General features: G+C 42.3%; 1 protein-coding gene across 1 annotated transcript in view; it reads left to right on the top strand.

Moving 5' to 3' along the window:
* The window catches only part of SPTB (spectrin beta, erythrocytic), a 167013-nt gene that overhangs the window by 106998 nt on the left and 33205 nt on the right, over positions 1–26810 (top strand). Inside the window, 13 exon segments of the mRNA XM_021004711.2 lie at positions 50–196; positions 1881–2144; positions 4014–4220; positions 4933–5022; positions 12229–12507; positions 14049–14179; positions 17542–17746; positions 18157–18531; positions 22858–23102; positions 24443–24581; positions 24906–24990; positions 25599–25795; positions 26560–26609. Coding sequence (XP_020860370.2) covers positions 50–196; positions 1881–2144; positions 4014–4220; positions 4933–5022; positions 12229–12507; positions 14049–14179; positions 17542–17746; positions 18157–18531; positions 22858–23102; positions 24443–24581; positions 24906–24990; positions 25599–25795; positions 26560–26609 — 2414 coding nt within the window.

Here is a 26810-nt window from a genome sequence, read left to right as displayed (position 1 = left end):
GGGTATCGCCATGTTTGTGGAGGATTCAACCCAAGTTTTCTGCCTACAGCTCACCCTCTGGATCAATGACAAGCTACTATCATCTCAAGATATTTCTTATGAAGAGGCCCGAAACTTGCACAACAAATGGCAGAAGCATCAAGCATTCATGGCAGAACTGGCTTCCAACCAAGGGTGGCTGGAGAAAGTGGATAAGGTAAAGCAGATGGGGACTGGCCTGCCTGGTTGGAGCTTCACCCAGATCATGTGCAGAATTCTTGGAATCATAGGATTTGGAGGTGCAATAACTTCATTTTAATAGCTCTTTTTATTCAGGAATCACCCTTCAAGGTCCTTAAATAGACACTGTTAAGCCTCTCAAACTCCTGTAGAATCAACACCGTTATAGATGGGGACATGAGACAGCAGAATTGGTAGTGACTTACAAGGGGCAGTGTCCATCAGGATGTAAAAGTTGTCCTCAGGACATTTTGGACAGTATAACCAAAGCTGGTAAAGTTGCTGAAGGCATGTTACCAGGATAATGATAGTTGTTTATGGTCATATTTAGTTTTCCTCATCTGGGCCACCAAACAGTGTCCAGAATTAGTTGTATATAGGATGTGGCTGATCAAGTTCCTGTTGTTCAATTGTGTACAACGTTTCTTAGCCTCATTTGTGTCTGGAATGGTTTTGCCATTTCCTTCTCCAGCTCATTTTATAAATGAGGAAACTGAGGCAAATGAGTGAAGTGATTTGCCTAGGGTCACACAGCTAGTGAATGTCTGAGGCCAGACTTGAACTCAGGAAGAGGAGTCTTCCTGACTCCAGGCTCCGCCTTCTATCTACTTCACCATCTAGCTGCCCAGCTGTTAATCAATAACATTGAGAAGTGTAAAAAGATGGTGAATGATTATTTTTATCATCTTAAAGATGGAAAACCAAGAGACTTCTCAAAAAGAAGGGATTTTATGAATAGTTTAAGATGTGACATAGTTTAAAATGTGACAAGAATTAGACCCAGGAATTTTGCATTCTATAACTGCAATGATGCTTTTTTTTTTTTTAAGAAAAAAAGGTTTATTTTATTTAGCACTTGGTATCAGTAAAGTTTTTTTTTTCATATTCCTGTCTCACATGATTCTCATAAAGAATCCTATGAGGTTGTTAATACGTGTTTTACTGTCTCCATTATAGATAAAGAAGTCAAGGGTGAGAAAGGTTAATTAATTTGCCCGATGTCTCATAGCCAACAAGCTCCATAGCTGGAATTAAACCCAGGCCTTTTGACTCTAAATCCAGAGCTCTTTCTGCTTTCTTTTGTATCTTCTAGAATTTGTCCAACAAAGAACAGGTGTAGGATGGATATTGTTAGGCCCACCTTTGGTGGGGTTTGGTGCCTCACCATGTAGGTTTCTATGCAAATTAAATCCAATTAAAATCATTTCAAGAGGAAGAGTCTTAAAAGAAGATCCTGGAGGTCATAGTAAAGAGTGGAGGAAGACTGCAAAAAGAGAGAAGTTTTATATTAGAGGTGATTTGGCCGGGAGATTTTGGACAAATTTATGTAGCTATGAGCCTCAAGGAGGTTTGTTTGTTTTGTTTTTAAGCACAAACTGGTGAGATTGTTTCCTTCTCCCAGCTTCTACTGCCTCATTGAGTTGCTAACTAGCACCCATCCCTGTGGCACCATGGCCCCTGCAAAGGCTGAACTCTGGGTGTTTTTACTGTCTTTGAATTAGTCCTTTTCTTGACCTTGGGATTGTGCTCCCTACTTAATTCTCTGTTCTTTCAGTGCCCTACCTCAATGGTCATGGGCACTGCTTCCTTCTTGTAGAAGGAGTCTCCCCAGTCATCCCTGAAGGCCTCATGGTGAGCTCTCTTCTTCATTCCCCATGCAGGAGGGAAGGCAGCTGATGGAGGAGAAGCCACAGTTTACAGATGTAGTGACGCAACGGCTGAGGCAGCTGCACCGACTCTGGGATGAGTTACAGTCCACCACCCAGGAGAAGGCCCAGCACCTCTTTGCCGCCAGCCGCTCAGACCTTCACGCCCAAACGTACGCTGACCTCAACAAATGGATCAGTGCCATGGAGGACCAGCTGCGGTCTGATGACCCTGGCAAAGACCTGACTAGTGTTAACCGGATGCTGACAAAGTTGAAGGTATGTGAGAAAATTGTGTAGTTTTATAGTTACAAAGAATTCTCTTGTAGATCTTCAGTTCTTCATAGATGAGGGTATTGAAATTCAGAAATGTAAAGCTGCTAGTTAGTGACAGAGCCAGGTGTCCTAGGCCTCAATCTTGTACTTTCCCCCAGAATTCTACGTAATTGTCTCTTTCTCCTCTAGCACTTTCCTGATTGATGGTGGTTGTGATCCTTCACTGGTGGTAACTGGTGGAGATAGGTCCATGGGTTTGTTCCTTGGAGGGAAGTGAAGCATTGCTCCACTTGAAATTTAGCTGGGTCTTTATCTTCATGGCTACGAATATCAGACAAGACAAAGAATGGGGGGGATCGTATGTTTTTCTCTCAATACCGCCAGAAGCAAGAACTCAGAGCAACTGTGGCCGTAATTCTTTCCACCTCCAGCCAGCACTAGCCAGTGGTATTGGTCAGCATAAATAGGAACAGAGTTGTCCTGTGTGAAGTGGAGTAGGCAACCACTTACAGAAATATGATTGAATAGAGCTCTAGGAAGACTCGCCTCTTCCAAATTTCTCTCAATTCAGTTGGAAACTGAGGCAAATGAGTGAAGTGATTTGCCCAGAGTCACACAGCTAGTAAGTGTCTGAGGCCAGACTTGAACTCGGGAAGAGAAGTCTTCCTGAATCCAGGCCCCGCTTTCTATCTACTTCACCACCTCGCTTCCCAGCTGTTAATCAGTAACATTGAGATGTGTAAAAAGATGGTGAATGATTATTTTTATCATCTTAAAGCTGGAAAAACCAAGAGACTTCTCAAAAAGAAGGGATTTTATGAATAGTTTAAGATGTGACAAGAAGAGACAGGGTAAGGAAGAGGGAGGGAGATGTACAGGGTTTGGCATATATATTCAAGAAGGACAGCCTTGGTGACATTGGTGTTCACCATGGGACCTCGGATACCTGAAGGGACTACAGTAAGGGGGAGAAGGCTGCTTTTAGGAAGTAGGAGATCCGTAAGCACCACCTTCATCTATTTCACAGCTTTGCTGCAGACAGGCCTTGATGCTATAAGATAGCTTTCTCAGGATTGGGTTTCTTGGTAGACGTTACCAGGGGCTCCTTTGCTTGGAGTATGACAGAGTCATGGGCTTTGGCTACAGGCTAGAGGGAAGAAAGAAGTTTCAGTTGCTGTGGACTTGGTTATCATCTTTTTCCTCTTAGGAGATGCAAAAATGTTCTTAGGGGAGAACTTGGGCTCATGCTTAATGCTTTAAACTATATTTTATATTGTATATGTATCTGTAAACAGCCTTAAGTAGGAGGGGGAATATATCCTAAAAAAATAGGTAAGTTAAAAATATGCTGTATTGGTCTAAATATAAACATTACCCCTTAGCTGAGATTACTTTGAGAAGAAAAAATAATTGGTATACATTATAAAATAATTACACAAAATTACTGTTAATATATATATATTATAAAATTATTTATATATTTATATTTCTCTTCAAATAAAGGGTTTTTATATTAATTTTTCTCATAGCTGCCATCTTCATTTTTGTTCTCCTGTTAACCAGAGAAAAATTATATACCACATTTAGTTTTCCTAGTAGCTGGCTTGCTACTTTTTGTAGTTTTTTTCTGTAGATTTGTGGTTTATTCTTAGAGCAACACAGTTGTAAGTGCTGTAAAGTTCCAGAGGAGGAATAGCTTCTAACATCCATCTTCTGATATAATCAAGGAAGGCTTTAAAGGGCAGATGGGATGGATTGGACCTTGAAGGGAGGATTGGATGTGGATACATGGAGAGAAATACCTATCTCATCCCACTTCAAGGGTTGTTTGGGCTCTAAGTGTGGGCTGACACTATGTTTCTTGGATTTCAGAGGGTGGAGGATCAAGTGAATGTGAGGAAGAAGGAGTTGGGAGAGCTGTTGTCCCAGGTGCCCCCAGTAGGGGTTGAAGGGGATGGTACAGAGCCAAGCATTGAGAAGCGGTTCCTGGACCTGCTAGTGCCTCTGGGTAAGAGGAAGAAACAGCTGGAGTCATCTCGAGCCAAGTTGCAGATCAACAGGGATGTAGAGGATGAGACGGTGAGTCCCCAGCCTCTCCCTGTCCTCCACATAGCTGTCACCAAATTTCTCTCAGTCTTTCATCAGGAGGTACCTCATTGTCACTCAGTTCTGTTCAATTCAATAAACATTTATTAAGCACTTACAATGGACAAGGCTCTGAGCTAGGCTGGGGGAATACAAAGATAAATATGACACAGCTGGCCTTCAGGGACCTTACGATCTGATGTATAAAGGATAAAAGGAAAATGCCTAAAGTGAGATCCAAGCAAAGTGCTGAGAGAAATTTGAGGAGAAATAAATCACTTTTACCAGGGATCACTTCAAGGAGAAAATAATGTCTGAGTTAGGCTTGAAGGAAGGGAGAAGACAGAAATAAATGGGGGCAATCCATTTCCATGTGTGAGCAAAGTCACAAAGAAAACAAAATGAGACTGGTTCATTTTGGCTAGAATGAAAACTGCATGAAAGGGAGTAGTATAAGAAAAGAAAAGGTAGATAAGTTGGGCCATTTTGGGGGGAAGGTCACTGAACATCAGAGTTAGAATTCTGTTTTATTCCATAGACAGTGGGGACCCATTGAAGGTTTTTGAGTTGAGAAATGACATCACCACACTGTATGACTTGCGGTGGGGCAGGGTCTGAAAAATGGATTGTGGAGAGGGTAGACTGGCATACCACTTTGTTACAGCCTCAGTGTCATCACATCCCCTCACTTTTTGGTCTTCTTTAGCTCTGGGTGGAAGAAAGGCTACCACTTGCCCAGTCAGCTGACTATGGAACTAACCTCCAAAGTGTGCAGCTGCTCATGAAGAAAAACCAGGTGAGCCAAACACCTCCCCCCAACTCACCCTCCTCTTCATGGTGGCTTGATCCTCTCTCTACCTGGGAAGGCAGGCCCCATCCCTAACCTAAGCAAGGCAGTCTATAATAGATAGGCTAGATACATGGATGTATTTTCATCGGTAGGTTTGAGGTCTCAAAGCCTTACCTGGTACTCTAAGGGAGAGAGCGCATTTTGAAATATATAGAGAGAATACAAATTTTGAGGGGAAAGAATGTGTGGGACTAGGCCTCTCAGGCTCTGAGTCTTTGCCTTCAGGTCACCAAGGTGGGTGAGGGGTCAGGTAAGCCTTTTACACCCTATCAGATTGTTATGTTCTCCTATTAAAGTGTTTGCCTATCAGAGACATGTCCTGGATTTTAATGAGAAGAAACCAGTAAAATTCATCTACAGGATCACCTCCCACACTTGCTGGTCCTGTTTTCAAGGCTAAGTTTGGACCCTGAGTAACATTAGGACTCAGAAGGTTAATGGGACACCAGAATTATTTTGGCATTGAGGATACTCTCTGGGGACCAAATCAGACCAGAAGACTATTTAAGCCTGGGATGCTATTCTCCGAGAACACGTCCATCTGCTAGTTGATTTTCAGCCAGGGATGGGCTTTGAGCCTGCCTGGCACCAGTCAGGGGATCAGGGTTTTGAAACTGAACAGATGCCAAATGTGCCGTGTTTTTTCAAAATGCAGACTACTAAATAAAGCTAAATGTGGGGAGGAGACTAGTTTTACAGTTTCACTGTTTCCATACCCATCAGGGACATGGTTGCAGATTTCTCCCATAAGCAGAAGGCCTCCTTTGCCCCACTCGGACCAGTATCTAGGTCAGGAACTGGTATGCAGGCCTATCTTTGTTTGGGGAGGGTTGCTTTTCGGCCCTGGGAGAACAGTGACAGGTGCCCTTGGGAGAATTACTGGTTGGGAGCATTTAGAGTTTCTTCTGAAGAATAATGGACATTGTAATCTACAGGCAGGACACAGAGTCCTAGGAGTCATGCCAGGACCTGGATTATAAGGAAAGAGCCTTCCAAAACTCCTTTGGTACCTGTCTCATGCTTCTTAGTCACATGAGTCCCAATGGCACAGCCAAGTGAGAGTCTAAGGAGAGGAGAGCTTACTAGACTTGAGGGTCTTGAAGGGTAGAAACATGGCTTAATTTTCTTTATAATTCTTCTTCATTAGGAGAAGGAGCTGTAGAGGACATGTGTATCATTGAGGTCAACATCTGGCTTCATAAATTTTATCACCAAGAAGGTTTCAACTTCCCTGGCTCTGGGGTGCTGTTTCAGGAAATAAGGATGAGATTCACCCTACCAAGAAGGGAAAAAGGATCTTTGGGGGAAAGATGGTGGTGTGTATTTGAAAGAACACTGGATTTGGAGTCAGAAGACCTGGGTTCTAATCCTGGTTCTTCCACTTATTACCTGTGTGACCTTGGGCAAGTCACTTCATCTCCAGAGGCCTCAGCTTCCTTCACCTGTAGAATAATTCGATAACCTTTTAAAATTCCTTCTAGTTCTAGCTCTAAGTCCTGCGACCAAATGTTTTAAACTGCCTAGGTTAGCTGAGTCAACTGGAACAGAAGATACTTCAGCTAAAAACTTGGGAGAAACGTTTTTGAAAAAAAAAGACTTCATTTTAAAGACAGATTTGTGGAGATCATGAAAGCTCATGGGAAGGAGAATGGGCAGGTTGTTGAAATAGAAGCACAAAGATTCTAGCACGTTGGAGAAATCTTTGATTAATATTGGCTTTCAGCAGATTTGGGGGAGAATGTGTTAGTATTTAAGAATTTATGCACCTGTAGTATTCTGGTTACTATACTCTATATACTGTACTGCTCTGCCCCTGCCTTCTGGAAGCTTTCCTCTTTTAAATATATTAGGAAATCCTATACAAGGAGATATGAGGGACAAAGCAGCCTGCCCAGCTAGCTGCCCCACAAGAATACAACACTGATGGTGGAAGAAAAACAAAACCTATCCTGAAGTCCAGGAAAGGTGAGAAGAAGGTCAGGTGTGATTAAAGAGCTGCCCAAGGAAGTGGGGCAATGGTAGTTACCTAAAGGCCATTTCAGAAATGGCCATTCCACAAACTGATGGCAATTCCTCAAAAAGGGGATACTTGGGGGCAGCGAGGTGGCACAGTGGATAGAGCACTGGCCCTGAAGTCAGGAGGACCTGAGTTCAAATCCAGCCTCAGACCAAGCATTTGACACTTAACTAGCTGTGTGACCCTGGGCAAGTCACTTAACCCCAATTGCCTAAAAAAACCCCCAAAACAAACAAACAAATAAACAAAAAAGTGGATGCTTGTCATCTGGAAATGGTGGGACAAATTGTGGTAGATAAATATAAAGTGTTATCGTGCTGTGAGAAACAATAAATATGAAGAATTCAGCGAAACACAGGAAGACTTGTGAACTGATGCAGAATGAAATAAGCAGAACCAGGACAGTATTGTATATAATGTCGACAGTTTGGTAAATGAAAAGAACATGAAAAGGAAGCCCAACTCTGAATAACTGTAATGACCAATCTCAGTCCCAAAGAACAGATGATAAAATGAAATCTCATTTCAGTAGAGAAATAGTAGACTGAAGAGGCAGAATGTTTTATATGAGATAAGTTTTGGTTACTATGTCAGGTGGTTTTGTTAAACTGTTTTTCTTTGTTAATAGGGAGGGCTTAGTGTATGTGTGTATGTGCTTATTGGGGGGTGGGTGTGGGGGAGAGTTATTCAGAAATGACTGTGATGTAAAAACATAAGCTTGTCAATAAAATTTACTTTAAAAAAGAGTGGTGGTTGTGCCAGGCCATAGGTCTGGGGACAGGAGGATGGAATCAGTCTGTGAACAAGCATTTAAGTAGTGCCTATTATGGGCAGGGTTCTGTGCTAAAGGTTAGGGATATAAAGAAAGGCAAAAACACTGTTTCTGCTCTCCAGGAGCTCAAATTCTAATGAAGGCAAAGATGTGCAAACCAACTATGTAAAGTATATGTGTGTGCATGTATAATTATATACATATAGATGATATATATAGTTAAATATATGTGTGTGTGTATATATATGCATATATATACACACACATATATACATATATACATATATATACATATATACATATATATACATATATATACATATATATATATATATGTATATATATGTATATATATGTATATATGTATATATGTATATATGTATATATATGTGTGTATATATATATGTATATAGATGATATATATAGTTAAATATATGTGTGTGTATATATATATACATATATATACACACACACATATATACATATATATATATATATACATATATATACATATATACATATATGTACATATATATACATATATATACATATATATACATATATATATATACATATATATATATACATACACACACACACACACATATAGTGAAATGGACAGTAATCTTAAAGGGGAGGTGTACAAGCAGCTGGGGAAACTAGAAGAAGTAGTTAAAGAAGATAAAAGTTGAGCTGAATCTTGAAAGTGGAGGTAAAAAGGAAGAACATTCAAAGCATGGGTGATGGCCAATGCCAAGGAATAGATTTGATGGATAGAGTGTTGTACATGAAAAATTGAAAAATAGACCAATACATCTTGATCAGGGAGTAAGTGGAGGGGGAATGAAGTGCAAGACTAGAAAGGTAAGAAAGGGGCAGGTAAAAGTTTTAAATGCCAAACAGAAGGTTTTATATTTGATTCTAGATGTTATAAGAAACCACTGACATTTTTTGGGTTGGGCTGGTGAGAGTGACCAAACCTCTGCTTTAGGAAACTTACTTTCCACAGGCTTAGCCAGATAGAGAATGGATTGCAATGGAAAGAGATGTAAAGCAGGGAGACCAGTTAGAAGGTATTGAGGTAGTCCAGGTGAGAGGTCATGAGGGCCCATACAAGGGTGATAGAAATACGAGTGGAGAGGAGGGGAAATGTATGAGTTGTTGTAAAGATAGAAATGACAAGACTTGACCACAAGTTGGATATATGTGGTGAGGGTGAACAAGGAATCGAAACTGAGGTTGTAAGTCTGGGTAGCTGAGATGATGGTGCTCTTGACGGTAATGGGAAATGTTAGGAAGAGGGGAGGTTTGGGGGGACAGGAAGAGCAATAATGAGCTCTGTTGTGGACATGTTGAGCTTGAGATGAGAGGTCTGGGGACCTCTACCTCTAGATGTGCAAAAGGCAGTTGGTAATGTTAGACTGGAGCTCAGAAGAGAAATTAAGGCTGGATCTATGGATCCAGGAATCATCTGCCTAGAGATAATTGAACCCACAGTGATGAGATCACTAATCAAGATAGTATAGAGAGAAAAGAGAAGATGACCAAGGATGAGACCTTGGGAGACACTCGTGGTTAATAGGCATAACCTGGATAAAGACGGATCAAAGAAAATTAAGAAGGAGCTGCCAGACAGGTAGGCATATCAGGAGAGAGCAGTGCCTTGAAAACCTCAGGAGGAGAAAGTATTGGGGAGGAGATGGTGATCAACAGTGTCAAAGACTTCAGAAAGATCAAGAAGGATCAGACTTGGGAAAAAATTAGATTTAGCAATTAGGAGATCCACTGGTAACTTTGGGGAGAGCAATTTCAGTTGGATAATGAAGTGGAAAGTTAAGACTGCGGAAGGTTTAGAAGTGAGTGAAAGAAGAGAACGTGGAATCACGTATTATGGATGGTTTTCTCAAAGAAGTTAGCTAGAAGAGGAAAGATATGCAATGGTAGCTTACAGGAATGAGTGGATCCCTTCTTCTGCCTCCAAAAAAATTAATTCAACTCAACAAATACATATTACCTACCTTCTTACTCTGTGCCAGCTCAGATAAAAGGTTGCAATGAATGTGATGGCCACGATATTTGCATAGCCTTTTCAGATCCCAGAGTTGGGGATGCTTAGCAAACATTATCCCATGTATCAGTAATGGTAGAAACTTTGTTCTGAATGAAGATCATTGTTTAAACTATGCCATCTTGCCATATAAGGTGATTTTGTTTCATTATCAGCAGTCTTATGCTAAGTTCTGGGGATACAAAGAAAGGCTAAAAATGGTCCTTGCTCTCAGGAATCTCACATCTTAATGGGAGAGGTAACATGCAAGCAATGATGTACAAATGATGTATACACAAGATAAATAGGAGATGATGAACAGAGAGAAGTCATTAGTATTTAAGGGGAATCAGGGAGGGCTTCTTGCAGATGGTAGGACTTTGGGTGGGACCTTATGGAAGGCAGAAGGTAGAGCTGAGGAAGAAGAGAGTTCCAGTGACAGGGGACAGCAGATTTTCATCTTGGTCTTCCTTATGACTAAATATGCATTAATGATATTCCTGGTTGGAGAGGAGAAGTTCAAACTAGATATAAAGTAAATCATCGTTAAGTCTGAAGTAAAATGATTCATATAGAGAAGCCAAGTCCTTTTTTTTTTTGTACAGAAGCAACTGAGCTTCACTTTTACTTAAAACCACACATTTGATAAGGATACATGTACATACCATCATACTTGGGTTCAAAAAATCATCTTCACAGATAAAAGGTGGGTGTGGCATGGTTAGGTAACATTTTATTTTTAAAGAGCTGGGGTTGGGTCAGCTTGGTGGCACGGTGCATAGAGCACTGGCCCTGGAGTCAGGAGGACCTGAGTTCAAATCCAGCCTCAGACACTTACTAGCTGTTTGACCCTGGGCAAGTCACTTAACTCAAAAAAAAAATTGGGGAGGTTTTGGTGGTCTGCAAGCTCAGTATGAGAAAGCCATATGAGGTGGTAGCCAAAAAAAACCCTAATGTGATTAGGACTAATGCATCTAGGACTTGGGAGGTATTGTACTCTGTACTCTGCTGTGGTCAGACCCTTACCTAAAGTATTATTTTCAGATCTGGGTACCACAGTTTAGGAAGGATGGATGAACTAGAGAGAGTCCAAAGAGGACTATCTAGAATCATAAAGGGCTTCAAGTCTGTACTATATAAGACCTGTGAATGTTTAGCATAAAGAAAAGACTCAGAGGATGTGATAACTGTGTCCAGCTGGACGTTTGAAGACTTTCTTTCATGGGGAAGGGATAGACCCATTCTTTTCTGGCCCCAGAAGACAGAAGTAGGATCAATGGATGGAAGTTGCAGAGAGACAAATTTAGGCTTGATGTCAGAGAAAATCATCTATTAAAGTTGTCCAAAAACAGAATAGGCTGCTTTACATGGTAATAGGTCCCCCACCCTTGCCAATAGGAGGTCTTCAGGTAGAGACTAGATGGACACTTGGATGTTCTTAATGGAGATTCATTTTTAGATAATGAGTTGGGGACTAGAAGGTGACTGGGATCCCTTCCAACCCTAAAATATGTTTTTCTGTATGTGAGATGCAGAATGGTGTAGTCCTTCCTTGGTGTCAGGAAAGACTGTTTTTATACATTCTAACTTGGTGACCAAGTCACTCCTCCTTTAGGTACCCCGGGCAACTTTCTAAGATGTAGGCTGCCGCTGAGCTTTTCTGAGTGCTGCTTAGTGGAAAATCACAGGTCAAGAGAAAGAAAATTAGGAAACTAGAACCAAGTCTGAAGGGCGGGTGAAAGTCATGAGGTATGAAACTAGAAATGTGATCTTAAAAAAAGTTACCTCTCCCAGAACAACGGAAAACGTTCTGGATCGGCAGTCAGAGGACCTGTGTTCAAATCCCAGCACCTGGGCACTTCGGTTCTGTGGCTTCAGTTTTCTCATCTGTAAATTTAGAAGGTTGGACTATCTAGGGTTCTTAAAATAGGGCCAATGAACTTGTGTGTGTGTGTGTGTGTGTGTGTTGTGTGTGTGTGTGTGTGTGTGTGAACGAACTGTATTTCATTCCTTTGTAATCCTATGTATTTTGTTTTATGCATTTATAAACATTATTCTAAGAAGAGATTCATAAGCTTCACTAGACTGCCAGCAGAGTCTATGACACAAAACAGGTAAAGAACCCTGAACTGAATTATCTAATTCTAAGGACATTTTCAGCTCCACATCTAGGATCCTGTGACTCCTCTGGGCCTCAGTTTCCTAGTCTATAAAGTAAAAGAGGTGAATGAGATGATTTCTGCTCTGACTTTCCTATGATCCTATAACGCTATGACTGAATCAGTCTAAGGAGTGCCCATCTTTTATCTTCTGCAGACACTACAGAATGAAATTGTGGGCCACGCGCCCCGGATAGAGGATGTGTTACATCGAGGGCATGAGCTGGTGGAGGTGGCTGAGATAGATTGCCAAGACATTGCAGAGCGCCTGGGGCATCTGCAGGGCTCGTGGAAATTGCTCCAAGATGAGACCGCTCAGCGGTTGCGGAGGCTACGGGAGGCCAATGAGGCTCAGCAGTACTACTTGGATGCTGGAGAGGCAGAGGCCTGGATCAGTGAACAGGAACTTTATGTGATCTCTGACGAGACTCCCAAGGTCAGTCATTGTGTGGCTTGGGAGACAGTGAGGTCAAGGGAGCCAGCTGGGTTCCCCACAGGATGGGAGGAGGCAGCCAGCTCCTACTCTGTCTAGTTCAGATGTCCTTGGCCAAAGAAGTATCCATACCCATAAAGACGGAGCAAAGCTAAGAAACAAGAGGGTTAAAGTCTGTCAAGCTTTAGAAGTATGTGGTGAGTGTAGGTGAGGGGGACTTATTTTGTGGGGTCAGAGCCTAAGGGTTCAAAGGTAGAATAGGAAATCTCACGTGTTCTACTTTGGGACACCCTTCTCAGAGAAGAGACTCTAAATTCAGTATAAATGTGCCACTCATTTGTCCGTAGACCCAACTCTTTTTGAATTTGGCATTGCCTGATTTTCCTATCCCCTTATTCCCTTCTACAGCTTTTTTGTTCCTCCATCCCCTACTCTTTGATAATTTCCTATGCTTTAGTTAGATGGCAAGTGATTACTGATTGCCTATTCTGCATTTAGCGCTGGCCTAAATACCATGGATAATAGAGACAAAATATAAAATATAGTCCTCCAAGGGTCTTATGTTACTTCTGAGGAACCAATACATTAGTATTAGTATATAAATATTGTATATACTATGCTAATTAATACTAATATACTAATATAACATATAATATATACATTAATAAAATTATGTACTATTTTTCCATGTGAAACAATAAACACCCTGATAGTACAAAATTAATTGCTAAAATGTGTGGTACAGATTATAAATTCCATAGGAATCCAGATTTGAAGTCAGTCTTTGAGGGCTAGGTATACTGCAAGGCAGTGTAATACAAGGGAAAGACCACTGACTCTGGATACCGAGGACCTGAATTTGAATCTTGCCTCTGACGCTAGCTACACATGTGATTTTGGATGACTTAACCTCCCTGGGCCTAATTTTCCATATCTGTAAAATGAGAGGGTTGGAAAGGATGATCTCTGAGGCCCCTTCCAGTTCTAGAGCTACGATCATAAGTGAAGACTTCATGGAGGACATGAGACCCCGGTAGGATTTAGAAAGGCAGAGAAGAAAAAAGAAAGGCATTCCAGGTAAGAGAAATAGCATGAGCGAAAGGTGTGAAGGCAGGAATTACCATGGCACATCTCTGGGATGATGATGACACCAGAGCAGGTGGGCATGTTGGGAATTAATAGGAAAATAGTGTAGAATGCATCCAGAGGGTTTTAGTCAGCTCTCTTCTCCAAATTAGTGTGAGGTGCACCACACTTATAAAGATCTGGGTGCAATGGAAGGAACTCTTAACAGGATTAGACTCTGGCAAGAAATCACATTGCTGGAGAGAGCCATGATGGTCTTCATTCTGTGTGTGTGTGTGCGCGCGCGTGTGCATGTGTGCACTTGTGGTGGTGGGGTAAAATCTAGAGTGCTGAATTTGCTTGCATTCTTGGGGACCTCCAGCAGTTGTCCTGTAGTTTCTTCCATTGTGGGAGCTTCAGGAAGGGACGGCAAAGAATGAGCTAAGCTGGAGCATGATGGCACTTCTGTTTCCATCCAGGATGAAGAGAGCGCCATCGTGATGCTAAAGCGACATCTGCGGCAGCAGCGCTCAGTTGAGGAGTATGGGAAGAATATCAAGCAGCTGGCTGGCCGGGCTCAGAAACTCCTGTCTGCTGGTCACCCTGAGGGGTGGGTAACAGTGGGGCTTATTCTTCTGTTTAGGGCACACCTGACAGGTTTTTTTTGGTGTTTAGGGAAGAAGGACCTGGCTACAAATCTTGGTGGGAAAAATGTTTTTGATTTCCACCAAAAATGGGGGTTTGAGGTAACTTTTGTTCTATTGAATGTCTTGATTTAATCTCATTATTTAGCTTTGGTTTTAGTAACTCCAACTTCTAGTAAACTAGTTCCCAAACTAGGAATGGGTTAGACAGCTAGGTGGTGCAGTGGATAGAGCATTGGACCTGGTATCAGGAAGAACTGAGTTCGAACCTCAGATACTGCTCGGGTGACCACAGGCAGCAAATCATTTAACCTTGCCTGTCTCAGATTCCTCATCTGCAAAAGGGGAATAATAATAACACTTACCTTCCAGGGTTGTTGGAAGGATCAAATGAGATAATATCTATAAAGTACTTTGCAAATCTTAAAGTGCTATGTAAATGCTAGTTATTATTAGTCTAGTTAAATGAATACTTACCCTAAGTATTCAGTATTTCAAGGATCTGTTATTTCATTGGTGCGCATTCTTTGTGCAACAGATTGCGGCTCCATTGTGATTTCGTAGACAAACTTTGAGAATTGATTTTTATGCTTGAAAAATCAAGCACGATAGTTAAATCAGATTTTGATTTGTAATCTGTAATTAAATAGGTGAAGAGTCCATATTTATTGAAGTTGGGTGTTAGATGACAGACTGGGCAATCACTTGGCTCATGTTCAGAGTTTTTCCAGACCGTTAGTTATTACCAGATCTTGTGCTCAAGTGGTATGGCCTTCTAGAACCTAGGCTCACCTTTGTACCATGATAAGGCAACAAAGGAGGACTTTACTGGAGGAGTTAATTGTATATTTTGGTTAACAGAGTTTTCATATACACCAAATATATATGTATATTACCCATTTTCAGAGAGCTAGAATATAATAAAATATACTTAGCATTAGACTGTACTAAATCTAACTTAACTTATTCTTGATGACCCAGCAAGTCCTTCAGATGTCTCAGAATTATTATTATGAATGTCAATGTATAATATTATAGGAAAAAATCCTGTTATTTGAGCTTTCTAGTTTAAATTCTGGAGGAGGGTGAAGATGATACCCAACATTTATATCTATATAATGCTTTGAGGTTTGCAGAGTGCTTTACAAAAATGTCTCTTTTGTTCCTCACAACAATTCTGGGAGGGAGGGAGGTGCTATTATTATTCCTATTTTATAAATCAGGAAGCTGAGGCAGACAGCAGTTAAGTGACTTACAGCACTAAGTGTCTGAGGTAGGATGTGAATTCAGGTCTTCCTGACTTCAGGTCCAGTAGTCTATCTACTATGCTACCAAGAAGTATATTCTGTTTTATTTTATACCATTTAACTTTGGTGCAGAAATCACAACTTTCCAGCCATGGCCTTGCCAGCTACTAAGATGAAATATACGAAGCTCACACCAGCCACTATAAAAATTGTCCTTGTAATTCCAGGAACATGGTCCAGTGTCCTATGCTGTTCTTCTGTGAACACCAAGGAAGGACCTCTTTGCCTCCACAGTGTACTCTACACTTGCCTTCAGTGCTCAGGACTCAAGCTTTTTCCCCAGTGTCTAAAGGCCAGCATGCTAGACAGAGTGTTGGACTTGATGTCAGATATATTTTATTTAATTTATTAAATTTTATTTTTAATAAACAAGTATTTATTTTCTCTCCTTTCCACTCTTATACTTCCCATTCAGCAACAACAAAAGAAAATGAAAAGCCTCATAACAAATATGTATAAATATATATATAAATATATATATATATATATATATGTATGTATATATATATATGTATAATCAAGCAGAACAAATTCTTATTCTTGCATTGGCCATGTCCAAAAATGTATGTTTGATTCTGTAACTTGAGTCCACCAACTCTGTATCAGGAGGTGGGTACCATGGTTCATCTTTGGCTCTCTGGAGTAATGGTTTGTCATTGCCTTGACTGGAGTCTTTCAAAGTTATTTTTCCTTATAATGTTGTGATTATTTAAATTGTTCTCCTGGCTTTGCTCGCTTCATTCTGCATCATTTTATAGGCAGTTCATAGATTTTCCCAGTTTTCTCTGAGGCTATTTCATTATTTCTTATTAATAATTATATATATATATATGATATTCTGTTACATTCCATAATATAATTTGTTTTGCCGTTCCCCAATAGATGAGCACACTCTTGGTTTCTCATTTTTTAAAGCTAATTTTCAAAAAGCTATAAATATTTTTATACATATAGATCCTTTTCTTCTTTCTTTGATCTCTTTGGAGCATAGACCTAGTAGTGGTATCTCTGGATGGAAAGGTGTGCAAGGTTTAATCACTTAGTTCCAGTTTGCTTTGAACTCATATAGACTTGGGTTCAAATCTTGCCCAGTTTACTAGCTGCGTGATAGTAGTCAAATCACTTGACTACTACATTTTAAGGGCCCGTGTAAGACTCAAAGGAGACAATGTGCCTTGTAAACCTTTAAGTGCTATGTAGGTGATGCCAATCAGTGTTCCTCCCTGGTAATGGGCTGATGATGTGTTGGGCATTGGTGAAGGATAAAAACTGTTTTATCAACCTGCTTGCAAAGATAATGAGTAAGTTCATTCTTCACAATGAATTCTGATTGGCCTAAACTAAGGAGATGGTTGGTAAGGAATCTGGTCATCAAAACTCATTGCAAGGGGAAGGTATGTGGCACAGTGGGTAGAGCACCAGCCCTGAAGTCAGGAGAACCTGAGTTCAGATCCGGCCTCAGACCAAACACTTGACACTTATTAGCTGTGTGACCCTGGGCAAGTTGCTTAACCCCAATTGCCTGAAAATAAAACAAAACACAACAAAACACAAAAAACCCCCAACTCCTTGCAATGCCTAAAGACCCAGTAAAAAGAGTGGCACATGGTAAGGATCTTTCTTCTGAGACAGAAGGAAACTTGCACAGTTTTATTTAGGGACTCAGAATTTCATCTCCAGCATCTGCTAAAAGGGACTTTCTTGTTGCCTTTAAGCATCCAGTGGAAGGCATCTTGGAGTGGGAGACAGAGTACCTAAACCCTCTACCATAGACCTGTCCATGGTGCCTCAGGAAACATAGGAGTCTTCTCATGTTTCAGTTTCCCCATTAGTCACATGGGGGTGAACAGTGGAGGAGAAAGATAAACTAAGGGTTGCAAAATATCTCAGCATCCTTTGGAATTCTTTCTCATTGATACCTCTAATGTGTTTGATGCCCGAGATCACTCCTAATCTTGAAACTGTGGTGGGTTTTTTTTTAACTTTAGTTGGTATTTGTTTGTTTGTCTTTTTAATCCTAGGGAACAGATTATCCGACTTCAGGGGCAGGTGGACAAACAATACGCTGGGCTGAAAGATATGGCCGAGGAACGGAAGCGCAAGCTAGAAAACATGTATCATTTGTTCCAGCTGAAGAGAGAGGCAGATGACTTGGAACAGTGGATTGCAGAAAGGGAGGTGGTGGCCTCTTCCCAAGAAATGGGGCAAGATTTTGACCACGTTACTGTGAGTTTCACGTTGAGAACACTCCTTTTTATTTTTGTTTTTTTTAACATTTTTGAAAAGGAAAACACATGAGTCATTATTTTTAGGTGTATAACAATAGTGATCTGCATGTTTCCCCTCCCTATTTTCAGTTTTTGTAAAGCACTGAAAATTAATCTGTCATCTACTTCTATTAAGCAGCAGAGTGTAGCCACAACAGAGTTTGAAGTGTGATAATGTTTCCAGGGGGTAATCCTCTTGGATTTCAATTTTTTTCCTTGAAAAAGTTGTGATGATAATACATCCATAGATAGCTGTAGTCTAGTAGAGTCCGTGACGAGAGTGTGAGAGTGTCATGCCACACACACCCCCAACAGCCCAAGAGTCTAATAACCACCTTTCTGTTTACCTGTTTTCTTTTCCAATTCCAGTTGCTGCGGGACAAGTTTCGTGACTTTGCTCGGGAGACTGGGGCAATTGGGCAGGAGCGGGTGGACAATGTTAACTTGATAATTGAGCGGCTGATTGATGCTGGCCACGCTGAGGCCGCCACCATTGCTGAGTGGAAGGATGGGCTGAATGAGATCTGGGCTGACCTACTAGAGCTCATAGACACCCGAATGCAGCTGCTAGCTGCCTCCTATGACCTGCACCGATACTTCTATTTGGGAGAAGAGATCCTGGGCCTTATTGATGAGAAACATCGGGAGTTGCCTGAAGATGTGGGACTTGATGCCAGTACTGCCGAATCCTTCCACCGTGTTCATACGGCATTTGAGCGAGAATTACATCTCTTAGGAGTACAGGTACCATTCTACTCATCTGTCTACCCCCATGTAATTCTTTATGTGGAGAGCCAGGAAACCTGCCTTCTGTCTCTATGTGCACAGACTATCTTTGATTTCTTTCTGGCTCTTTACAAGTCATTACCCTCTGTCCCCACATTCTCATCTGTAAAATGGGTATTTGAGGACTTCAGAGAGTTGGTGTGAAAGTCACTGAAGTTATGTCTACGGTGGGCCTGGGAAAGACGGTGATAGAGAAACATTTTTGTTACTTTCATTATATCCTAATCCAGAAGGACATGGTCTAAAAATGGAGCATAAGGCTTTCTGGTTGGAGCAGGGAGTGATGAGTCAGAATGTTTAGGTCTTGCTCTAGGGAGATATTGTAGTGCTTTTTGGTAGATTGGTATCTTAATCAACTCAGTCACTCTTTCCCACTGGTGCAGACTGTAGCTCCTATGCGTTCTTTATTCATTCATTAAGTGCCTACTACATGTATATGATGGGCCTTGGTCTAGGCACTGGGAACACAAAGACAAAAATCAAACAATTCTTACCCTCAGGGGGCTTCCATTCTACTGGGCAAGCAGCATGTACATGACAAAATAAATACAAAATAATTTCTTGGGGAGGGCCCTAGCAACTAAGGAGATTAGGATAGGCTACATGAGACACTTGAACTGAGCCTTGAATCCTAGGAAGCTGGTGATTCTACAAGGTGGAAGGAAAGCATTCCAGGCGTCGGAGGCAGCCTAGTGCAGAGGCGTGGGGGACAGGAAATAGAATCCCATAAATAGGAAACAGCAGGATGTCGGTCTGAAATGTAGAATCTCCTCATCCTGTGTGATTTTGCTCTACATTTTTCCCGTAATTCTCCACCCAACTTGCTGAAAGCCACCTTTTTTTTTCTTCTTTTAAATATGTCAGCACTTGGATTAGCCATTTGTCATCTCTACATGAGTGACTTAGCTCCTTTTCCAGTCACATATGTCTTCAATGATGTCTTCTGGTTTTATTTATAATAAGAATGTCTCTATGAACATGGTTTGGTTTCTTAGGTTCTGTGGTGGGGAACCTGGGGCCTCGAGGCCACATGTAGTCCTCTAGGTCCTCAAGTGTGGCCCTTTGACTGAATCCAAACTTCACAGAACAAATCCCTTTAATAAAAGGATTTGTTCTGTAAACCTTGGACTCAGTCAAAAGGCCATACCCAAGGACCTAGAAGGCCACAGCCTTGAGGTTGCAATTCCCCAACCCTAAATCTGATAGCACATGCTAATGATGTCAACAAGCAGGTTTTCTGCTACACGAAAGATGCATTGTGGTGTAATTAAAAGATATGTAGATCTGAAATGAGAAGACTTGGGTTCAAATCCTAGGTCGCTGTTTCTTGCTAGCTATGTGACCGTAGATAAATCATTTGACATCTGTGAGCCTGGGTCTCCTTGTCTATAAAATGAGGAAATTCATCTAGATGATCTGAAAGTTCTCCTCCAGATCTCAATCCCATTGGCTTATAAATGGGCTTCAGAAAATGGAATAATGAGCTGGATTATGGTTTCTTAAATTTTGGGTTGCTCAATCAGTTTAGATAACCCAAAACAGATAGCTGTTTTCTGGTTGTAGTTGTAGCTTAATGTCCAGCCAGATGCTGTTCCACATATGAGTAGCAGCTCTTTCTTTGGCCAAGAAACACAAAAGCTCACAAAATGGAAAATGAATACAGAGAAAGTGGGCATAGGAGATGAACATTTGCCAGGACCTTAGACATCAGTGCAGTTCCCTTGAGGTCTCACAATAAGGGTCCTGCATAAGAATGCGATTTCATTTTACTGGTAAGCGGCCTTAAATAAAGACGTCTTCTCATGACATCTTTCATCTAAGAAGCCCAAAAGTAGAGCCCTGAAAGGGGGACAGTAATACATTTTCTTCCCCATTTTGTAGACAGGGAGGAAGGTGCCAAGGGACAGAGGAGCTTTGTCCCACGTTGCCTGACAAGTCAATGGTAGGGCAGGGAGGGTAGTACTGACTTCCTTTCTTCAGAGTTACTGTTTGTGCTCTGAAACAATGTTCTCTGAATTTTTTTTTATCAAGTCCCCCTTTAAAAAAGAAATTTTGAGCATGTACCTCCAACATGTATATTTAATTGTTTATAAATTTTATATGGACTTTTAGCTAATAATCATCTAGGAGGCAGCTAGTGTCCCAATGGGTAGAGTGCTGGGCCCGGAGACAGGAAGACCTAAGTTTAAATCCAGCCTCAGATAGCTGTGTGATTCTAGGCAAGTCACTTAACTTCCGATTGCCTTAAGTTTTCTCAGCTGTGAAATGGAGATTATAAGAGCACCTACCTTGCAGGGTTGTTGTAAAGATCAAATGAGATCATATTTGAAAAAAGTGCTTAGCATAGTACCTGGGACATAGTAGGTGCAATATAAATGCTTATTCATTTTCCAATCCATGTGTATTATAAAGCTTACATAAAAGCAGACATTTAAAAGGGATAAAATAAATACTTGATCCTAGAATCAATAGGGAGGCATAGCACTTGGTTGAGTAGAGGGGTGATGTTGTCAGACATGTGCTTTAGAAAAGCTACTTGAGGGGCAGCTGGGTGGTGCAGTGGATAGGGCTCTGGCCTTGGAGTCAGGAGGACCTGAGTTCAAATCCAGCCTCAGATACTTGATACTTACTAACTGTGTGACCATGGACAAGTCACTTAACTCTGATTGCCTCACCAAAAAAAAAGCAAAAAGAAAGAAAGAAAAGCTACTTGAATAGTTTTGTGACATATGGATTGGATAGAAGATTTACAGCAAAGAAACAATTTGGGGTCATCTGTATGAAGGTGATAATTAAAGCCACATGAGCTGATGAAATCACCAAATGAGAGAGAGTATACAGAGGGAAGGAAGGGGGACCCGGACAGAGCCTCGGGGTACACTCACAATTAGGGTATACAATATAGATGAAGACCATGGAGGGGTTGGGAGAGGATGCTATGGATGAAGTAGTGTGAGAAGGGGTTGGACCAGTAGAGAGAGAGAGAGAGAGAGTAGTGGAGAGGGTGCAGTAGAGAGATAAAGAAGGATGAGGATTGAGAAAGGGCCTTCAGATTTGGTAGCTTTGAAGAAGGCAGTTTCGGTTAAGTTGAGGAATCAAGGATAACTAAAAGGTTGAGAAGCTGGGAGACTGGAAGGATGGTTCCTTTGATTGAAAAGAGAATCAAGGGACAGCTAGATGGAACAGTGGATAGAGCATCAGCCCTGGAGGCAGGAGGATCTGAATTCAAATACATCCTCAGACACTTAATAGCTGTGCAACCCGGGGCAAAGTCACTTAACTCCAATTGCCAGAGAGAAAGAGAGAGAGGTTAAGCAGATAGGGCACTAGACTTGAAGTCAGTAAAACTTGGGTTCAAATCCTGTTTCAGAAATTAACCATCTCTGTGACCCTGGGCTCAATTCCTTCATTTGTAAAATGAGGAAGTTCAATGGTCTTTACTCTTCCAGTTCTAAATCCATGTTTCTATGAAACAGGGAAATTCAGAAAAGGGTGAGTTTGGGGACAAAGATAATGTAATTATGGTATACCCATGCCTGTTCATCGTGTTCCACTCTTCCTAAATGAAAAATGAAAAGGGTGGGGGGAGATGGAATGGGGCTTACTCACTGCCTCCTGCCCTGGAGCACAGGGCATGAAGCTCTGGTGATGGGAGACCATGGGTGAGGATGCTACGGAGGAATTTTGTCTGCTTACCTGCTGTGAGTAGGTCTAGGTTATCACTTCCTCAAGGGGACCCATATCGGGGGCAGCCACAAGGAGGCCAGCAATGAGAAGGGGAAAAATCTTGAAGAAGGCAAGGTAATTGTGTTAGAGACAAGCCAACAATTAGCTGGGGAGGGGTAAGAGGATGAGATACAGCCCATCCTTCCACCCTCTGATTGAAGTCATTCCATGTCCCTGACTTCACCATCACCATCCCATGTAGGAGACCAGAATCCTTGTCTTTCCCAAGCTCTTAATCTCTCTGTCATCCAGAACAATGGCACACTTTGAATGAGGCAGTGTGAAATGGTGGCTAGAGTAGGGGACTTTGAATCAGGAATATGTCGATCCAAATCCTACTTCTGACATTTACCAGCTGTGTGACCATGGGTCAATCACTCAACTGCTCTGAACCTCTGTTTCCCAATATGTAAAATAGCTATAATAATATCTATAGTACCTACCTCATGGGGTTGTTGTGAGATTGGAATGGGATTGTGTACATATAAAGCACTCTGTAAACTGTTAAGCACCATAGGCATGCAATTTATCATCTTGTGATGGCGATGATGACTACAGGTGCAGCAGTTCCAGGATGTGGCCACGCGCCTGCAGACAGCCTATGCTGGAGAGAAGGCTGATGAGATCCAGAGCAAAGAGCAGGAGGTGTCCACGGCATGGCAAGCTCTGTTAGACGCCTGTGCAGGGCGCCGGGCCCAGCTGGTGGACACGGCAGACAAGTTCCGCTTCTTCAGCATGGTCCGGGACCTCCTGTCTTGGATGGAAAGCATCATCCGACAGATAGAAACCCAGGAGAAGCCCAGGTATGGCAGCAAAGGGCAGGGACCTGTCTTCTCCTTCGGTGGCTACTTTCCCCCACCAGATGGGGCTCACGGACTTAGGCACAGACTCTGACAGTTGTTCTCTGGAGAAGGAAAAAAGGGTGGAGCAGAGGCCCTTTTGGGGCCAGAGCCAGCGTGGCTTGGTGTTGCTGTAATGACGCAGCACCTTTGGGGTTCAGCGAGGGAGCAGAGATGTCTTGATCAGTGTGGGGCCTGGAAAAGCCAAGGTCCTGCCCAGGCTTGGACTGAGGCTGAAAGTGACTTTTCTCTCTTCCATTTATGTCCTGGACACTTGTGCCAGCTTGTATAAGGCATTATTAGTAAGAATCATAGTTTCAGTGTTCTAAGAGTGCTAAGCTTCCTTGGCAGTAAAGGACCTTGAGCGCCTCATGGTTGGACGATACATAAGCTCAGATGTTCCCTACTATCTATTCCCCAACATTGTATCATTGCTAAAAACATCCCTCCCCATGCTGAGAGAGAAGAATTGCATTCTTTCTACTTAGGAGTAAATAAGCCACAACTGGGAGTCCCAGTGGAACAGCTGGTGTTACAAAGTTCTCAACATCTTGGATTCCAATTTGTTTAAAGCCACTCATTTGTTTAGTGCCTACTGTGTACAAGCTCTGTGCCTGTTGTTGTCCCTCAGAGTCACTTTTCCTCCATTTCACCTGTACTGCCCCCCCAGAGACTGGAACTTCTCCCTCAGGACCCACAATGTTCCAGATGGCTAATTTCAATTTGGGGGTCCTAGCACCCCACAGAGGCAGCCAGTCAGTCTTTTTTTCTGCCCAAGCCCCTGGCCTTGGGAATCCCCAAGTCTGCCTCAGTCCTTCAGATTCCCTGTCTGCACCTGGCTTCCTAGAGGACTCCTAGGAGAGTTAATCACTGGACTGTTTGAGAGGTTGGTGTGGTCTGAGCCATTAGAGTAACACAGTAGGCGTCCTGGATGCCAAGGACATTGTAGTTTGGGAATTTCTTTTTTGTTGTTTTGTTTTATTCCCTTTTTTGCTAGGCTATGGGGTTAAGTGACTTGCCCAGGGTCGCACAGCTAGGAAGTGTCAAGTGTCTGAGGCTGGATTTGAACTCAGGTCTTCCTGACTTCAGTGCGCCACCTAGCTGCCCCCTAGTTTGGGAATTTCTGAGTAACGTTTCTGAAGAACAAGGGCCTAACAATGAGTGTGCAGCTTTAAGGCTCTTTCCTCCTTCAGGAGCCTGAGAATTATCCAGGGAGGAAATTTCCCTTTTGGCTTTAGCCTCCGGGTCCAGTCTTTTGGCTGAAATCCCTTGCCATCGTCCTTTTCACCTGCCTCTCTTATCAGGGATGTGTCTTCCGTGGAACTGCTCATGAAGTACCATCAAGGCATCAAGGCAGAAATTGAAACCCGGAGCAAAAATTTCAGCACGTGCCTTGAGCTAGGAGAATCGTTGCTTCAACGACAGCACCAGGCTTCTGAAGAGGTAAGAAAGGGGAGAGTCCAGAATAAGGGCCAGGGTTCCTCCAGGGAGAGAAAACTGGGGACCACTTGGGTTCAGATACCATGCCTTCTTCCAGTAATGTCTTCCATTATCTTCATCTATCTGCCCATCCATTCATTCATTCAATAAATATTTCTTAAGTACCTACTATATGTTAGGCTCTACATAAGATACAGTTGTTCAAGGCTTAGTCTTTATCTTTGAAGAGCATAAAATATGTACATGTAGAGCTTATAAACGGTTGACATGTGGGGTAACACTCTGAGCTCTGGACTAGAACCCCAAATCTCCTTACTGTCATTGCAGATCAAGGAGAAACTGAATCAGGTGATGTCAAGAAGGCAGGAGATGATGGAGAAATGGGACAACCGCTCAGAACGGCTACGTCTATGTGAGTGCAGCCTTGGGGCCAATGAACTTGGCCAGGCTGGGGGCGTCTTGTGGATGAAGGGAAGAGGGGAGGAGCATAAAGCTCCTCAGTTTTATGATCAGCCCAGTCTAGGGAAGAACTATCTACAACCCATTCATTCCCTACCTCCACCCCCGCTGTAGACAGGGGTTCTTAACCAAGAAGGCCCAGCCTCAGGCTTGTACCTGGGCTTCCTCCCTTTTGTGTACGTGATCAAGGATCTTAAGGCTGGCTGGGAAGAAGCCCTAGCCGTGTGGGACTTTGAGAATAAAAATGCTAGATGGTTACATGGACATTAGTGAGAAGACTGACATACCAGGTGGCTGCTGAAATCTGCGCTATGGAACAAGTCAAGTCAATAAGCATTTATTAAGCACTTACTAAGTGCCAGGCAGAGTGATAAGTGATCAGGACTCAAAGAAAGGCAAAAGAATAATTCCTGCCCTCAAGGAGCTGCCATGCCTAAACTACCCGTCCCACAAACCATAATCTCTCTTGCTGAGCTGCCTAGGAGTCTCCTGGCCAAGGGACAGAGCTAACCTGTTGAGGTCTTCTGTGTGTGTGGGTCTGTGACTTGTTCTTTGTGACAGTGTTGGAAGTGTGTCAGTTCTCTCGGGATGCTTCTGTGGCCGAAGCATGGCTGATTGCCCAGGAGCCTTACTTGGCCAGCAGGGACTTTGGACATACGGTGGACAGTGTGGAGAAACTTATCAAGAGACATGAAGCCTTTGAGAAGTCCACAGCCACCTGGGCTGAGCGATTTGCTGCCCTGGAGAAACCCACCACGGTGAGCTATGGGGCACCCGAGTGTTGGGGCCAAGGTGGGAAAAGCTAGAGTGAGGAGACAACCAATGAGTCCTGAAATTGCTAGGAAGGCAAAGAGTGGGGTAAGGGAGGGGCTTCAGAGGGAGTTGAGTTAAGCCACTTATTAAGTGCAGAGCTCTGTAAATGAAGAGAGTGATGGAAAGGAGACTAAAAAAAAATAGAAGATGCTGTTCTCTATCATCGAGTTGTTTACAATTCTACAGAAACGAGACACACACATGTGAAAAAGACCTAAGAATGTTTCATTAAATGATTCATTATTAAGCTTGATAATCGTGTGTCAGCATGATAATATTTTCAAAGGCTCGTAAATAAATGCAAGGGAATAGGGTTGGGAGCTTGTGTGTAAGTGAAATGACCGCTGGATTTAATCAAGAGCCCTAGGTTCAAACCCCAGATCTGTGATTTACCACCTTTGTGATCCTGGGCAAGTCATTTTACTTCTGTCTTACTTCCTTCATTTGTAAATTGAGGCGGGTGGGCTACATGACTTGTAGCTCCATTATCTATTATACTCAAGCAGGAAGGTAGTTTGGTAACTGTGGCATCAGTAGATTTAGAGCCTATGAACCCAAGTAGCTGCAGCGTGATCGGTCTGGCGAGAGGAGGTATAATTGAGGAAAGGCTCCTCTAGCGGCATAACAGAGAAACTAGCTCACTGATAGCATTCTCTCCCTGTCCTCATGTTTACTCTGTCTTTCCTGACCCAGTGTTTTCTTTCTCTAGCTTGAGCTGAAAGAACGCCAGACTCCAGAGAAACCCACAGAGGACAGTGGGTAAGTACCATAAGAACAGAGCTTGGTTGAGTCTCTAGACAAGCAAGTTTTAAATACTGAGTATGGTAGGGAACTAGAGCTAGAGAACACAGTAGAAAAGAGGAATTTTCCCCTCAGGGGTAGCATCCTTAGAGCCTCCTGAGGCGATGACAGATATGCATCTTGATCTTCAATTTGTGGGTATATTTATATTGAAAAAGA

The sequence above is a fragment of the Phascolarctos cinereus genome, unplaced genomic scaffold (genome assembly GCF_003287225.1).
Source record: "Phascolarctos cinereus isolate Bilbo 61053 unplaced genomic scaffold, phaCin_HiC Scaffold_3;HRSCAF=262, whole genome shotgun sequence".
NCBI lineage: Eukaryota > Metazoa > Chordata > Mammalia > Diprotodontia > Phascolarctidae > Phascolarctos > Phascolarctos cinereus.
Note: the sequence above shows the minus strand (reverse complement) of the source record. Positions and strands in the feature narration are given on the sequence as shown.